General features: G+C 40.6%; 1 protein-coding gene across 1 annotated transcript in view; it reads right to left on the bottom strand.

The window, feature by feature from the left end:
* CTNNBL1 (catenin beta like 1) overlaps positions 1 to 16,854 on the bottom strand; it is a 206,426-nt gene that overhangs the window by 20,568 nt on the left and 169,004 nt on the right. Inside the window, exons 12-13 of the mRNA XM_037811282.1 lie at positions 16,401 to 16,498; positions 14,274 to 14,354 (exon numbers count right to left, since the gene is read on the bottom strand). Of these exons, the coding sequence (XP_037667210.1) occupies positions 14,274 to 14,354; positions 16,401 to 16,498 (179 nt within the window). The remainder of the gene's footprint in view (positions 1 to 14,273; positions 14,355 to 16,400; positions 16,499 to 16,854) is intronic.

The following is a 16,854-nucleotide window of genomic DNA, read 5'->3' as shown; positions in this document are numbered from 1 at the left end:
TTGAACCAGATTAGGAAGGCAAATAGGGTTCACCTCGAATGCCAATTCTAACTCACTGTAGTGGCTATAGAGTACTATGTGGAAAAGGGTTGTGAAGCTGAATTGGGGCTTAGTGGAAGAGTGCTGAAATCAATTGGCAATACTTGCACTGATTACAGGATGGGGGAATGGCAATGTGCCTCATGTTTGTCTTCTCTGATCTGGTGCTCTCAAAGGTCCCTTTCGGCCATGATTCATCTGTGGCAATACTGGGACCAAAGCACATCAATAACAAGGCGTAATGGATTTCTGCTTATGTATGTGTACATAGATGGATTTAGGCTGTTGACCGATGGTGTTACCAGGTTGCCAGGAGAGCCACTGCCGAGAAATGGCTCTTGCCAAAGACACGCATCATCACCTCAATATGACATGATGGTCAGCATTGACAACTAGTTTGTCCTTTCATCAATAAATTAAACTTCCCTGTGATAGAAAGACAACTCCTGGATCTGCTATTAGACAAGCCATTTTAAGATAATTTAGGCACGTAAATCAAGTGCACTTCAAATGGGAATATGATTAATATGACTAAAGAGAAAGCCCAAGAATCCAGTATCCTCCTCAAATGTTGTAAACATATCACACTTTACAAAATTTCACAGTGAAAATCTCTACATATAATGAACTGTATTTGAGAGTTAAGATTTAAAGGAAGTCTTCCATGGATTAATTCATTCAAATATCACCTTTGAGGAGAGCTAAACCAGCAAATTCCACATGCAATTTGGGAGAGTTAAAAATAAAAAAAAAGACACTCTGATAGGTTTTGTTTTGCTCATTCCATAGTAGAGGGCTAGAATAAAAACTTAGATGGTAATTCTGTGAATGGCGCATTAAGTAGAACAGATTGCAATTCACAGCAGCATAAGCCTGTTTGGGGATTGCTAAAATAAACAGATTCATCTGCAAAGATACACAAGGAGGTGGTACGTGTAGCATCAAGGTGCCATTCCTGCAGGGCTGTATGTGTGTTCTTCCCCTCCTCCAGCCATAACCTCACTCTAAATGTTAATCTGTCTTTGGGAGCACTACCGAATCACCATCTTACCACGTGCCTCTGTCTCTCTAAGCAGTTAAGTCACAAGCTTCCAAATGAGCATGTGGATGCCATTTCTAATCTGCCCCTAACAGGCTGTGAGTTACCCCTTCCTGATGGGAGGATACAGTCACAAGAGAGGCTGCTATCAAGCCAATATGAATCTCTTGCCTTAATAAGAGAGGACATGACTCAGAGCCTAAACAGGAAATCTCATCCAAAAAACCTCAACTGGGGTCACAGTTACTGCCTATAGTCATGAGCAGGAAGTACCCCAGCATTCAGAAAATGCTAGTTTTCTTTTTTCCTTCCAAAGTAAGGAGAGAACTTAAACCACAAGAGAGAGAGGTAAGTGGAAATGGGAGAGGCAAAACAAAACCTTCCTCCAAAAACTCCTAAAATAGGACAAACTGTTAGAGAAGGGATTCTAAAGACTGCAGATCATTTCTGTCTGGGAAAACTGAGGCTGGAGAATTAGTAAAAGGGATTTTTTTTTGAGAATGCAGTTAGTTGATAGCAGCTCTGATAAGAATCCTAGGATCTCAAGTCAGAACTTCGTGCCCTGAGCACATAGGCACGTGCCAGTTTTTACAAACAATCTCATTAATCTTCAGAATGATCCTATAATAAAGCTACCATGAAAACTGATGTGCACATGGGACAAAGCATTTCCCAAATGAACTGAGTCAGTGTGTGGCAGAGCTGGGATCTAACCTCAGGCTTGTACGACTCCAGCGCTCATGTGTTCCTTCTATGCTACCATAATGCCTCCATCACATTTTTTACTTAGGAAAAAAAAAATCCAGACTGCTTACTTGCATTTTGACAACACATTAGCCAGCCTTGAGAGAACCAGGGCTTCCATGATAGCAGATACAATAATAAAAGGCCAGAAAACTATAATCTCTGTTGGAAGCACAGAGAAAGTGAACAAGATCTAGTCCCTGCTTGTAAAGACTTGAAGATAGTTTAGAGGGAAAGACAGACAAGTATGCAGGTCAGAAATCCTTATAATTGTAGCTACCACTTACAGTGTACTTCCTTGTGCCAGGAACTGTTCTAAGTGATTTATGCATATTAACTCATGTAATCCTTTCTACAGCCCTACATGTATCTATGATAGATACTACTATTTTCCTGCTTTTATTGAAGATGAAACTGAAGAACAGAGAGTTTAAGTAACTTGGTTATGAACATCCAGCTAGGAAGAGGCAGAGCCAGGATTTGGACCTAGTGATCTGGGTCCAGAGTCCATCATCTTAAGTATGAGGCTGTACTGTGCACGGTGCAACTGGGGTACACAAGAAGGGCTCAGGTAGTCTCAGGCAAGGCTTCTGTAAGAGCTCACAATGAAACACTAAGCACCAAGCCTAGTTCCTTGTAAGCACTCAAAATGTTTTTATTGACTGATTCGTTTGTCAAAGCCCTGAAGGATACAGAGGAATGAGACAGCTGAAGGAAAGCGTGGGGAAAAGTGGCACAGGGCAGTATTTTGGACAGAGTAAATAGCAAAGGGCAAATATCCAGAAGGTCTGAAAATGCATAAGTATTACAGAATGGCTTTTACACATCACAAGGAGGAAGAGTGGTGAGGGATGCAGCTAAAAAGGCAGGCAGGAACCAAACTGGGAAAGGCACTGTAAGACCAGGTAAGGAGTTCAGACCATATCCTGAAGGTAATGCAGAGCCAATGTCTACAAAGTCTAGGTAGGGAAGTAACATAATTGAATTTTCATTTTAGAAAACTTTCTGGTTGCTGTGTAGGAAATGAATTGGAGGGGACAAACTTAGAGTTAGGGAGAATAGTTAGGAGGGTATTGCACTAATGCAAGAAAAAAGGATGATGGTAGCCTGAATTTAAACATTGGCAATGAAGATAAAGAAAAGTAGATAGGGTGCACAGATGTTATAGAGGTAAATTTTACCAGAGGTATGTACGATGGAAGGGAAAGAGAAAGGAGTAAAACGATGATGTCTAGGTTTATACTCTGGTCAAACTGGTGAATGACCCTGGTTTGGGGAGGAGGGGGAAGAGATTATGGAGAGGGTAGGCCCACAAGCCTGGTTTTGGAATAACTCATTTGGAAAAGTCTTTGGGGGTGGTGTCCAGATGGGATCTGGCTATATGTGTCTACAAACAGTCCCTGACACAGAGCTCTCAGCTTACTTACCATGCCTTGCAACCAGCCTCTGAGGTCAGTAGGGTAGAGGCTATTAACCCCACTGAAAGAGGAGGACAGAGGATCAGAGTAGCAAAATAAAGTGCTGAAGGCAACACTGCGAAGTAAGGGACAGAGGTATAGGATCAGAACTCAGGTCCTCTGACTTCTCTTTCAATGAAGAAAGGATGATTGTGATTGGGAAGTGGGAGCAAGAAGGCAGTAGAGGATGACCTGGCATTTGTGATTTATCTGTAGATGTTAAGATGTTAAGGAGAGAGAGAGAGAGAGATATGATACCCCTCTCTCACCACCACTAGCTTCTACTGGCTATGAGCTATATTCTGGCAAGTTCATAGATGAAAAGTTTGGGAACCACTGGTTTAAAGAACAGCTGAGAGAAACTCAGCAGGATTCTCTTTCATTAAGCTTGCCCCAGAGGCTTTCAGCACAGTTAGCAGAAGAATCGATGGCAGCCTCACCCTTCCACTGTCTGCATTCTCTCCCATTGAGTGCTTTAGGATCACATACCCCACACACTCATTCCTGCTCTTCACCCCATTTCATACAAATCAAGCCATTTTAAATGAGTTTCAAATGCTAAGATAATAGTCAAAATCTGTTTAAGTCATCAAGTCCTATGGATATTGTTTCATTACAAGGAGTCCATCTTCCTCTTTTCAGGATAAAGCCTGGAATGACTTTTAACTGTGGCAAACTCAGCATGCAATTTGTAGGTCATTACAGTGGTAAGAACAAGTATGTGGTGAGAATACTTTATCAAAGAAACTTGCCGAGTATAATTTTCCTAGGAACTAAAAAGGGGAAACCTTCTCTCTAAGACATTCCTCCTTCTTTTAGTAAGTACCTACATAATTATGTCTTACTTCTGACAATCAGAAGCCAGACATGCTCTGAACATTTAACCATCAGTAGCTTGAAGGAACCCATAAGGAGTCAGAACATCTTCCCAACAACAGGAACCTTTGCATTTTGGGGGCTTCATGTTGTTTGGGAGACAGGTGAAATCTGCTGAGACAAGCATCCTGGATATTTACAGATCACAGAGAACATCTGCTCACTAGAAGAGTCTTGGAAATAACATGGCTTTTAAAAGTTCAGGTCAGATGTTCCTAAAGCAACCTTTAGGGTATTTCCAGATACTCTGTGGCCCTAGAATCTCATGGATACTGAACATAACACGAAAGCAGTGGGCCACTGCCCAAGACATGGAAGTCTTCATTAGCCACAGGTTACTGAAATAATATAATTTAAACTGAATGGCATAAAATTATCAGTTTGTCCTGTAGTCTCTTCCAAGTAGGAGTATTTTTCCTTACTGAATATTGCTACAGTTATGTCCAGTTGTACTAGAATATTTTTGATGAGGAGGTTAATTATAGAGAAAACAAAAATTAGGGTTAAAAATTAGTTAAGGAATAATTTGGAAAATCCATGGTGACCCTCTATCTCCCTTAATAACCATGGACAAATATTAATTACATCTAATAAGCAGTGGTCCTCCATTTACTGAATGTCAGATACTATGTTAAGTCTTGAGAATATGATGAACAAGAAAAATTACAGTCCAGAGATAAGAGAAAAATAAAATGACTACTGGTCATAACGCAGTGGAGGGAGGACGGATACTTTACACATCGTGATCATTAAAGTACTCCTGAGGAGGAGCTGAGATGGGAAGTGGCTACCATGAGAAGAGCCAGGGCAGTGGAAGATGCAAAGGCAAGGGCAGGGAAGGCCGTGCACAGTGGCAGGAGAAGAGGTCGGAGAAGTAGATTTTGCCAGATCATGCAAAATCTTGCAGTACTAGGGAATTAAGGAGATGAGGAGGGTGAGGTGGCAAATTGCTCTTGTAGAGAGAAGAAAATTAAAGGTTCTCTGACCACCCCATGCATACCAGGCTCTGTGCAAGTGGTTTTCACATATATTTATCCCTACATACGTAATTTCTCAAAGTATTCCAATTGGGATGTATGCCTTAAAAACAAAATAAAACAAAACACCACCAAGGAAGAAGATAAGGCTGAGGCAGTTAAGCAATTTGTCCACAGTCAGAAAACCAAGAAGCCTGCCTCTAAAGTGCATGTTCTCCCTGTCACAAGCCCTGCTCCTGAGATTTAATTTACTTGGCTTCCCACTTCCCCTCCTTTGCTAATGTTCCCCCCAAGACTAGAAATGCCCTATATATCTTTACTTTTTAAGGTTCAGCTTGAATCTTGCCTTCATCCACAGAACTGTTCAGGGTAACTCTAGCTATAGATGACTTCTTCCTGCTCCCTGGATTCCTCCAGCCCACATCAGCAGCACCACACCTGACGCCAATTCTTTTATTGACACTTCTGCCACCCACTCCAGCCAGTCCTGGCCCAGTGCCTTGCACAGAGCAGGTGCCTGATGAACATTTGCCAAATACTAGAATCTTGGTCAACTGAAAACCATGGATGGTTATATTGTGTCTATGAAGTCTGAAGTGTACAGGAGAGGTGGTGGCTACCAGATGCTAAACATGTCAGTACCTAACCCAGTTATCTGGGTCAACACCTGATCCCATTATCTAAGGTTTATTTTGCTGCGGAACTGGCAAAGAAGGTGGGATACTTGTTCATTACTAATCTGACAGTCAATGTCCTCAAAACACCTGGGAAGCAAGTATTCAAGTCAAATATTTGCTGAGTTCCCAATGGATATAGGACATCCAAATTTAATGGGGGTGGGATGAGGACACAGTGTTCATGACTTAAGAGAGAAGGCTGTATGAGGGAGAGGTGAAAAGAAAAGGTCATTTGTTCTAAGTCACTTTACACCCGTGAAGCAGCTTCATCTGTCAGGATGAAGCCTGAGAGCTGGCAGCAAACACTGCTCACAAACGCATCCCTCACCGCCCCCACCCTGCCCTGTCTCTCTAAGCAACTCTGAGGCTGCTGAGCACTGATGGCCTTGGAGTATTTGCCAGTGCCCAGCAAAACAGCCTTGGCATCAAGGAGACAGACGTTTGTCAGGGAACGGCAGGGGCACAGAGAGGCTCTGTACACTGGGAAGAGTGAATGGCTGCAACGATTACTTCCATCAGTGCTAATCAATTTCACACCCTCTTCAATGCTGATAATAGATACAGGCCAAGTTTCCTAACAGCTACAAGCAAGCTGCTCCCTGATGCCCAACAGTTTACTCAGTTGCCCTCAAAAACTGTCTATTCCAGCTTCACTTCAAACAAAGAATCTGATGATGCTAATCCTCTGGCCTGCTAGGGTGACTCCTTCTGGGACATCTGGCAAGGAGTATGCGCTCACTAAAAGGACAGCCTGGCTTACTTAAAAGTTACAGAAGAATTCCAAAGGAATCTAGGAAAACCTACCAGCAGCAATAGCTTCTACTTATTTAGCAAGGTGTTTTACATATTTTATGCTTAATCTTCATTAATCTTCTTAACACTGAAAGGTAGGTATTATTATTCCCATTTCACAGATGAGAAAACAAAAGCTTAGAGAGGTGTCAAAGGTAGGAAGTGGTAGAGCTGGAATTGAAACCCAGGGCTATGAGACTCCCCACTTCATGTACACCTTTTCTACTAGCTGCTGCTCCTCTATCTAGAAGACAACTCAGTCACTGATCAACCTTTTGCTGTACTTTTAATCTGCTCTATTGTCAAAAAATGGCAGCATTACCAAAAGGATGCTCAACTGAACCTGAGGGGAAAAAACTAAGCTACATGGGACCTTAAGGATCACCTTTGCTAATACAACTTTATAGCTAAGAAACAGACATACATGAGGGAAAGTGACAAGCCATGGCTTAGGCAGTGATTTAGAAATGGGGCCTGCACTAAATTTCCAGTCCCCCCCCCCCCTTAAAATCTCCTGCAGCAGATAACGTTGGGGGTTCTGTCAGAGCTGGAGTTCCAATAGTTTCGTGGCTCTTACCTTACAAAAGTCTGGGGAAATTTTCAATTTGTTTCAAATTATCATTCAGACAAAGAGAAAATATTACTCTAGACATTTTAACAACCATTAAGTGTGCACCATATACAAGTTACTGTGTAGGGAAGAAAAGACTGAAGAGGAAAGTCCAATCAAAGAAGAAAACAAAGGAAGTGGGATATGTAGAACGAAAGAATTTTGTGTGGAACACACTAGTATCTGAAGTCCACTCTCAGAATTTATGGTCCCTGCCTTTTGTCTTATAGTAGTATCACCGTATAAAAGAAAGTCCCAGTTAATCAATTCAATCAATCAACAAACATCCAAGGATTTGTCAGATTTAGGGATCATCGGGAAATCACAAGAATAAAAAGCGCAGTTGCTAAAAGTGGGAAAGAGAACATAGTTACCTTTTTTTTTAATTTTTATTTTGAAATAAGTTCAAACATATAGGACAGTTGCAAATACAATACAAACCTATACACAGAACTCCAACACCCCCCCACCCCCAGATATCTGTGTCTACCAGTATTACATTTTGCTACCTTTGCAGTACCTTTCTTTCCCCTTCCTTCCTTCCTTCCTTCCTTCTCTTCCTCCCTCCCTCCTTCCCGTCTTTCTTTCAACTGTATCTATTATCTTTCTATCAATTATCTACACATTTATCATCTTCTGAACGTTTGAGAGCGGGTTGCATATATCATATTCCTTGAACTCGTAACACTTCCATGTACATTTCCTACGAACAAGGATATTCACTTATGCCATTAACTTAACTGCAGTTAATTCAAGAAAATTAATATGGATATAAAGCTTATATTCCAATTTTTCCTTATGCCCCCTTTGAGCTTTTCTCCTCCATTGTTAGATCCACTCCAGTATCATATATTGCATTGATTAACTCTTAATTAACTTTTTTTTAAAAAATTAACTATATAAAAAAAATTTCTTTTAAAGATATACAATAAAAAAACATTTCAAACAAACCATAACAAGGGAGTAAGAAAATAACTACTTTACTTCCAACATGTTCCTACTTTACCCCAAGAAAATAACCTAATATAGCAACATTTCTGTGAACTTGTTCCTATCATACCCATCAGAAATTAACAAACCGTAGTCATTCCTGGGCATTCCCAGAAGGTTAAATTTACCCACAATAGCTTATCTGTTCTATTGGATTATCCTTCCCCCTTCATTAATTGCTCTCTATTGCTAGTTCCCCTATATTCTACATTATAAACCATTTATTTTAGGAGTGTGTTGTTTAACCTCCAGGTATTTGTGAATTTTCTAAGTCTCTGATGGTTACTGACTTCTATTTGTATTCCACTGTGGTCAGAGAATGTGCTTTGAATAATTTCAATTTTTTTTAAATTTATTGAGGCTTGTTTTATGTCCTAGCATATGGTCTATTCTGGAGAAAGTTCCATGATCACTAGAGAAGAATGTGTATCCTGGTGATTTGGGATGTGATGTTCTATACATGTCTGTTAAATCAAATTCATTTATCAGATTGTTTAGTTTTTCAATTTCCTTATTGGTCTTCTGTCTGGCTGATCTATCTATAGGAGAGAGTGATGTGTTGAAGTCTCCCACAATTATTATGGAAACATCCACTGAATCCTTTAGTTTTGCCAGTGTTTTGTCTCATGTATTTTGTGGCACCATGATTGGGTGCATAAACATTTATGGTTGTTACTTCTTCTTGTTGAACTGCCGCTTTCATTAGTATGTAGTGGCCTTCTTTGTCTCTCATAACATCCTTGCATTTAAAATCTATTTTATCTGAGATTAATATTGCTACTACTGCTGTAGCTTGCATGAAATATTTTTCCATCTTTTCACTTTCAATTTCTTTGTGTCCCTGTGTCTAAGGTGAGTCTCTTGTATGCAACATATAGATGGTTCATATTTTTTGATCCATTCTGCCAATCTATATCTTTTAATTGGGGAGTTTAATCCATTTACATTCAATGTTATTACTGTGAAGGCATTTCTTGAATCAGCCATCCTATCCTTTGTCAGATATATTTTTTCCCTCTCTCTCTTAATGTCCTTTAATGAACCCATACTGAATCTCTTTAGTACCGAACCTTTCTCCATATCTCTCTCTCCTTTCTTTGTTTCTCTGTCGGTAGGGTTCTCTTTAGTATGTGAAGTAGGGCAGGACTTTTATTAGCAAAATCTCTCAGCATTTGTTTGTCTGTGAAAAATTTAAGCTCTCTCTCAAATTTGAAGGAGAGCTTTGCTGGATAAAGTATTCTTGGTTGAAAATTTTTCTCTCTCAGAGTTTTAAATATGTCATGCCACTGCCTTCTCACCTCATGGTGGCCACTGAGTAGTCACTACTTAGTCTTTATCTTGTTTCCTTTGTATGTGGTGAATTGCTTTTCTCTTGCTGCTTTCAGAACTTGCTCCTTCTATTAAGTATTTGAGAGTCTGATCAGAATATGTCTTGGAGTGGGTTTATTTGGATTTATTCTATTTGGAGTTCACTGGGCATTTATGCTTTGTGTATTTATATTGTGTAGAAGGTTTGGGAAGTTTTCCCCAACAATTTCTTTGAACACACTTTCTAGACCTTTATTTACCCTTCTCTTCCCCTTCTGGGAAACCAGTGAGTCTTATATATGGATGTTTTATTTTATCTATCATATCCCTGAGGTCCTTTTCGATTTTTTCCCCCATTCTTTTGTTCTTTCATTTTCCATTCTGTGGTTCTCGAGGTCGCTGATTCGTTGTTCAGCTTCCACTAGTCTTGTACTATGAGTATCCAGAATCTTTTTAATTTGATCAACTGTTTCTTTTATTTCTATAAGATCTTCTATTTCTTTATTTAATCTTGCAATTTCTTCTTTATGCTCTTCTATGGTCTTCCTAATGTCCTTTATATCCTGTGCCATGCTCTCATTGTTTGTCTTTAGCTCTTTGATTAATTTCTTCAAGTACTGTGTTTCCTCTGATCTTTTGATTTGGGTGTTTGGGTTTGGGTTATCCGTATCGTCTGTTTTTATCGTATTCTTTAAAATTTTCTGTTGTTTTTGGCCTCTGGGCATTTGCTTTACCTGACAGGGTTCTTCTAGAATATGGAGGATTATTCAAAGATGAATCTCTAATTTGTCATATCTATAGCTTGGTGGTGTACACTTTCTCTAACTAACCAGCAGATGGTGTCCGCGAGTCACCTATTCCCCTCAAGTCAGTTCTCCCCAACTTTGTCTTTGGGGTGTGTGGGGGTCTGATTCTTGTAGGGTCCAATTGGTGCACAAAGTTTAGATGTGTTGTTGGTGCTGTCCGCCCTGAATGTGGGGCGTGTACCTGAGTGGTTAGGGAGGGAGGGCAGCTTTAACAATCAAACCTCCCAAGTGTTCCTGGAGATTTAAGGCTGTTGCAAGAGTCTAAACTTTCATTTCAGTCTCTCCAAAGATTGTCTCTACCGCTGACCCACAAGTCTTTGATATTGGTGTATGGTCCCTGGGATTTCTGAGTGGGTCCCTCTTCCCAGTCATGTTCTTCTGGGCCTCTGCTGAGGGAAGGCTGTGCTACGTCACAAGTGTGCGCCATCCCTCGAGGGAAGTTCTGGGCCGCCGGGCCATGTAGGGGCATTCCCAGCCTGCTGAAAGGATGGCTGAATGGGGAGTGCTAATTTCCCCCTTTTTGCACAGCTCTGCCTTCCCAGCCCCAGATCAATTAGCTGTGGGTGCATGAAAGGCTATTGTCCGCTCCCAATATTGTGGTGTGTACATGTATTGCTGGAAACACTTCCTGTCACAGTGGGTTTTTTGGTGCAGCTCTGGGCTGTGGCTCCGGCGCTGGGCAGGAGCGTTCCCAGCCTGCTGGGAAGATGGCTGCAAGGGGCGTGGTTTTTTTCCCTTTTTGGCTCACCTCTGCCTTCCTCGCTCCAAGACAACTAGCAGCGGGTGCACGAAAGGCCATATTCCATGCCAGATATTGAGGTGTTCGCATAGCCCGTTCCTGCCGCACTTCACTGTGCAGTTCTCGCTGCTGTATCTGCAGCCACTTTTGGGTTTTTTTATTTTTTTATTTTTTATTATTATTATTTTTTAAATCTTCATTTTATTGAGATATATTCACATACCATGCAGTCATACAAAACAAATCATACATTCGATTGTTCACAGTACCATTACATAGTTGTACATTCATCACCTAAATCAATCCGACACCTTCATTAGCACACACACAAAAATAACAATAATAATAATTAAAGTGAAAAAGAGCAATTAAAGTAAAAAAGAACTAGTCCGCCTCCAAATGCCAATCCTTGGTTTCCCCACACTGCAGCATGGTTGCCAGATATTCAGTGGCTTACTCACTTGTTTCAGAATGCAGACTCCCAGTTTCACCAAGTGCACGGTCCCTGTGGATTTTGCAGACCTTGTCCAGCTGGTGCATCGCTGGAACTGGTGTTCTGAGTCACTTTCTGGTTTTTATCTAGTATTTTTCATGGAGGTGTTTTTTTGCTCTGTCTCTCCTAGCTGCCATCTTAGGTTCTCCCCATAGTTACCTTTCTAATGGTATTCATAAATGAAGGGACATTTTGTAAAAGGGGAGGGGTGGATGAGAAGGGGTAAAGAGACACAGGACACAGACAAAAGGGTCACTCTCTTTCCCCAAGCTCTAGTTTCTCATCCTAGCCTAAGGCATAGCTTGAGGGAAAGTGCACATAGCTCTGCTACACAGCTGGACTGCCCTGACATAGATGGGAGGGGGTTGCTGAAACTGGCTCTCCTACCAGTGAGTTTAAAAGCCTCAAGTGTACTTTTAAGGCAGGAAGAGTGAAAAGAGAATGGGTGAATGCAGCAAATCAAGATCACAAGGAGAATGAATTCTACTACAGACTTTGAAAAAAGCAAGAAAAGGATCATTTTGCAATGTGACCACAGACTGAAGAATGTCTTGTAGCAAAGAGAACACATATTTACATTAAACAGCAGACAAGAAAACTTGCCCTAATTAAGGAGTACAGATGAGAAGGCCACAGAGGCCAGAGATGGCAGAGAAGAGAATGGAAACAGGTGAAAAATACAAAAGGTAGGATAACACCATAGTTTAAGCTCAGCCTCTCAAGAAAAAAATAATAATCTGGCAGGTTTCACTTTCCTTAGCAACCATCATCAAAAGAAAATGCAGGTCAGTCATTTTGAACCTGGTGTGTAAGCTTTGCTGCAATGTATCTGGGCTTCCCTTCTCAAAGTCTCCAGTTTTTTATCTGTAAATGGAGGAAGTGGATTTGATGACTTCTCAGTTTCCTCCCAGCTCAGCTCTTAAACTCTGTGACTGCTTTTCCTTGGAATGCTTTCCTTTTTTGGGGGGTGGGGTGGGTGGGTGGCGCATCTGGCTTCTTTAGTTCAGTGAAATGTTTTTTTTTCTTTTTAATTTTAAATTCAGTTTTATTGAGATATATTCACAACCATACAATCATCCACAGTGTTCAATCAACTGTTCACGGTACCATCATATAGTTGTGCATTCATCACTTCAATCAATTTTTGAATATTTTCCATACTCCAAAAAGAATAAAAATAAAAGTAAAAAAGAACACCCAAAGCATTCTGTTCCCCCCATCCCACCCTATTTTTCATTTACTTTTTGTCCCCATTTTTCTACTCATGTGCCCATACACTGGATAAAGGGAGTATGAGCCATGAGGTTTTCACAATCATACAGTCACACCATGAAAGCTACATAGTTATGCAATCATCTTCAAGAATCAAGGCTACTGGGTTGCATTTCCACAGTTTCAAGTATTTTCTTCTAGCTATTCCAACACACTAAAAACTAAAAAGGGATATCTATATGGCACATAAGACTGCCCCCCAGAGTGACCTCTCGACTCCATTTGAAATCTCCCAGCCACTGAAACTTTGTTTCATTTCACTTCCCCCTTTTGGTCAAGAAGATTTTCTCAATCCCACAATGCCGGGTCCAGGCTCATCCCTGGGAGTCATGTCCTGCATTGCCAGGGAGATTTACACCTTTGGGAGTCATGTCCCATGTAGGGAGAACGGCAGTGAGTTCACCTGCCAAGTGGGCTTAGAGAGAGAGAGAGAGAGAGAGCCACATCTGAGCAACAAAGAGGTTCTCTGGGGGAGACTCTTAGGCGCAATTATAAGTAGGTTTAGTATCTCCTTTGCAGTAACAAGCTTCATAACAGCAAGCCCCAAGATCGAGGGCTTGGCCTACTAAAGTGGCAGTCCTCAATGTTTGTGAGAATATCTAATAGCCCAGGTGAGGAAGTCCAACATTTCTACATTTTTCCCCAGTTCTTCAGGGGGTCTTTGCAAGCATATTTTTATTGTCTGCTCAAATTACTTTGGGATGTAACAGGATTTCGCACTAACCTGTACAAACCTACCAGATCTCACTTCTTATTCAAAGTTCCATGTAATTATAGTGTTTGAATAAACTGATAGTACAAGTTAAATTATTTAATGTGCTGCAGAAAGTCTCGATCCTGAATCAAATAAACATCTCTTCCCTTGGTCTCACACAGAAGTTTAAATTTTAAAACACAGTCAATAATGTTCTTTACACTTTGGCCTGATTTGCCTTAGTCCTAACCAGATCCACTTCATTCATATCTCTAATCGAGGTCTGAACTCTTTTTCAGCTTTTTTAACAGGTGCTGTATGAGGTAATACTGACATTCATAGCTGCTGAACTCTAGCTCTGGGTTTCAGGTGTCACTCAGATACCCAAAGGAACGTTTTCCTTTTGAATGCAGATGTTGGCAAGAATGTATACTAAACACACACTTTGCCAAAATGGTACCAAGTCATATCACCATACTTTGGCCAGATTTTCTAAGAGACTTGTCAAGGGTAATTGTGCTATCCTTAGACCTGGATCAGTCCCACATATCCTTCCTCTTGAAGGACTTTCACTACTGTCAGGAAAGCAGTTATAACCACTGGCAGACCATCACCTGCTATGTTCTTGCCAACATGTTAGATAGCACATGAGAGCAGATGGTACCTTTGCCCTTCCTTGTACTGTAGGGAGACATGAAGCACACCAGGGACTCGAACAGTACAAGCCAATAGCTGGCAAAAGACAGGCAGGGATACATACATGTTTTTCTCCTTCAATCTTCTTGTCAGCCACCTGCATTGCATCCAGATATTTAAAATGCAACTCCATCAGTCTGTCAACCTGAAAGAGATATTTCACAGGCATGAGTGAGAAGGAAAGCGAATGCCAAGGCAAGAGAAGAGTGGAGCTCCTATTTATCTCAGCGTTACTTCTCACAAAGGGAGACTCATTCTATCTCTTCTGACATGTATATGAGCTTTCCTTAGGGACATATCAGGCATGAATCAAAGAATACTGGCCCATTACCAAAAGGAGACATCCAGCCCTTCTAGGACTCCCATGAATACAAGTTGTTAAAAACAAATGAATAAATAAAAATTCAAGTTCCTTCTTGCAAAAAGGAGTTTGAAATTACCTACTTGATATTCACTTTGAACTCTACAGAAATTTCTTTTTTCAAACCTAAATGTTTCATGTTCAGATTCTGCCCCAGAGCTGATCTTTTTTTTTTTTAAAAAGGTCTGAAATCTCTTCAGTTGCTTCTGAGTCAGCGAGTGCAAGAAAAACTCCTTCAGCAACTTAAAAAGTCTCTGATTTTTGCTCAGCAATAACTTAAAATCAGTTTTAAACTTGGCAAACGTCATGCTTCAAACATGGCCTGAGGAACACTTAGTGGGTTTGAAAGTTTCATTTTTCCCTAATACTTCTAAAAGATTGAAGGAACATTATGAAGCAAACTCAGACTTCTGGCCTTATCTTTTTATTAGGCTGGTACCACCACAGCTCTTGGCAACCCTGGTATTTACCTAGGAGCTGATATTGGTTAATAGTAGATGTCATTTCAATGTGGCATCAGACAGTCCAGGAATACTGTGTCCAAACCCTCTTTGGTTAACAATGATGATGTAAATTTCAGTCTACAAAATATTTTTGTGTCCATTATTTCCTTAAACCTTAAAAAACTCTGATAAGGTAGGCAGAAAAAATAGATAGTAATCCCCATTTTAAAGATGAGAAAAGTGAAGCACTTAATTTAATGATGTCACAGAGTGGTATGAGTGCTAAGATATGAGTGCCTCTTCACCATGCTACACAGCTAAAGAGGGTAGAAAAAACAGTCAGAGGTAGGCTCAAAGAGATGTTCTTAAACCTCTCTCCAAAGTAGGAAAAAAATTCAGCCTTACCTTGGACACAGGTAGGAAAGAAAGAAATTATTATTGATTAAGAGAGGGCTTTGGTTCTTAATTTTACTCATCTCCAGATTGTCTACTCATGCCTGGTGTGACAGAATACAAAGACCTCCTAGACTCAAGCCTGGGTTCAAATCCCAGCTCTGCTGCTTATTAGTGATGTATGAATGTGGCAAGTCACCTAATGTCTCTAAATTTCAATTTCCTTATTTTAAAATGGGGATAATACCCTCACAGGGATAAACCACACAGGGTTATTGTGAGAATATATGCAAAAATGAAACGCACCTGCTATAATACCGAATTCACAACAATCACTCAATAAAAGGTAGCTCTTACTATTGTTAAAATCTTATGGTTTGGCATGCTAGATAACAATATAAACTATCCATCTAATCTCATTTACATGATCATTTCCAGCTTCTGCAGCCCAAAGAGGTCAGGCTCCACCATTTTATTATCATTATCTTCATTTCCACCACCGCCACCTACTGAGAACTCATGTAATCCACCCCCCTTCCCCCCTCCCCCACAACAGCTTCTTCAAGATGGATATTAGTATCTCTATTTTATAGCCAGGGAAAGTGAGACTCATAGTAGCACACCTCAGAAGTAGAAGACAGAATCAAATTGAGATGCCTGAATCCAAAGCCTATGCTCTTAACCACCACCAAAATCCTATTATATTCCCCTCTCACTAGGTCTAAACATCCCCCTAAAGTACTAGTTGATACCACCCAAAGATGTTAACCCTCCCAAAGGAATGCATTTCAAGTTGAGAGTAAGAAAGACCAGGAAATCCTTTGCGATCCAAAGCAATGGGCCCAGATGGTGGTACAGATGTGTTGAATGTGTTAAGAATAGGAACACTAACCCAGCACCCCTCTCAGATCTCATCAGGTAAAGAGCCCTTCTACCCACCCCCCATCCCTCCAGCCCAGTCTGGTCCCATCCTTATAGTCCAACAAGCACTCACCTTCTCACTGTCATTTTCAGTGAATTTATTCAGAAGCCGGGTCCGCTGCTGCCCTCTCAGGTTCCGCAGGAGGGAAGCCAGGATCGAACAGACATGCTCTGGGTTGGGAAAGAGAAAAGAGAACATGCTGAGATCAGAGCAGTAATTATAACCTCTCTTCAAGCCTGGTCTAGTTCTATTGAAGGAGGAATAAGTAGACTTTCTCTGACTGCTGCTATTGATTAATAAGACAAGAATCCAAATTGCATCATTGGAAAACCGAACTGATCTTCACATGCTGCATAAGAAACATATTCAAAAGGGATAATACTCTCAAGGACAACTTGAGCAAGTGAATCAAAACTAACTAGAGTTTTTATTCTTCCTGGAATTAATTGATTTTTATTGTACACAACTGAACTTCAAACAAATCCCCCATTTACAGAAATTACCTATGAATAGAATATGAATATCA

The sequence above is a fragment of the Choloepus didactylus genome, chromosome 19 (assembly GCF_015220235.1).
Source record: "Choloepus didactylus isolate mChoDid1 chromosome 19, mChoDid1.pri, whole genome shotgun sequence".
Lineage (NCBI taxonomy): Eukaryota > Metazoa > Chordata > Mammalia > Pilosa > Megalonychidae > Choloepus > Choloepus didactylus.
This window is presented reverse-complemented; position numbering and strand designations above follow the sequence as displayed.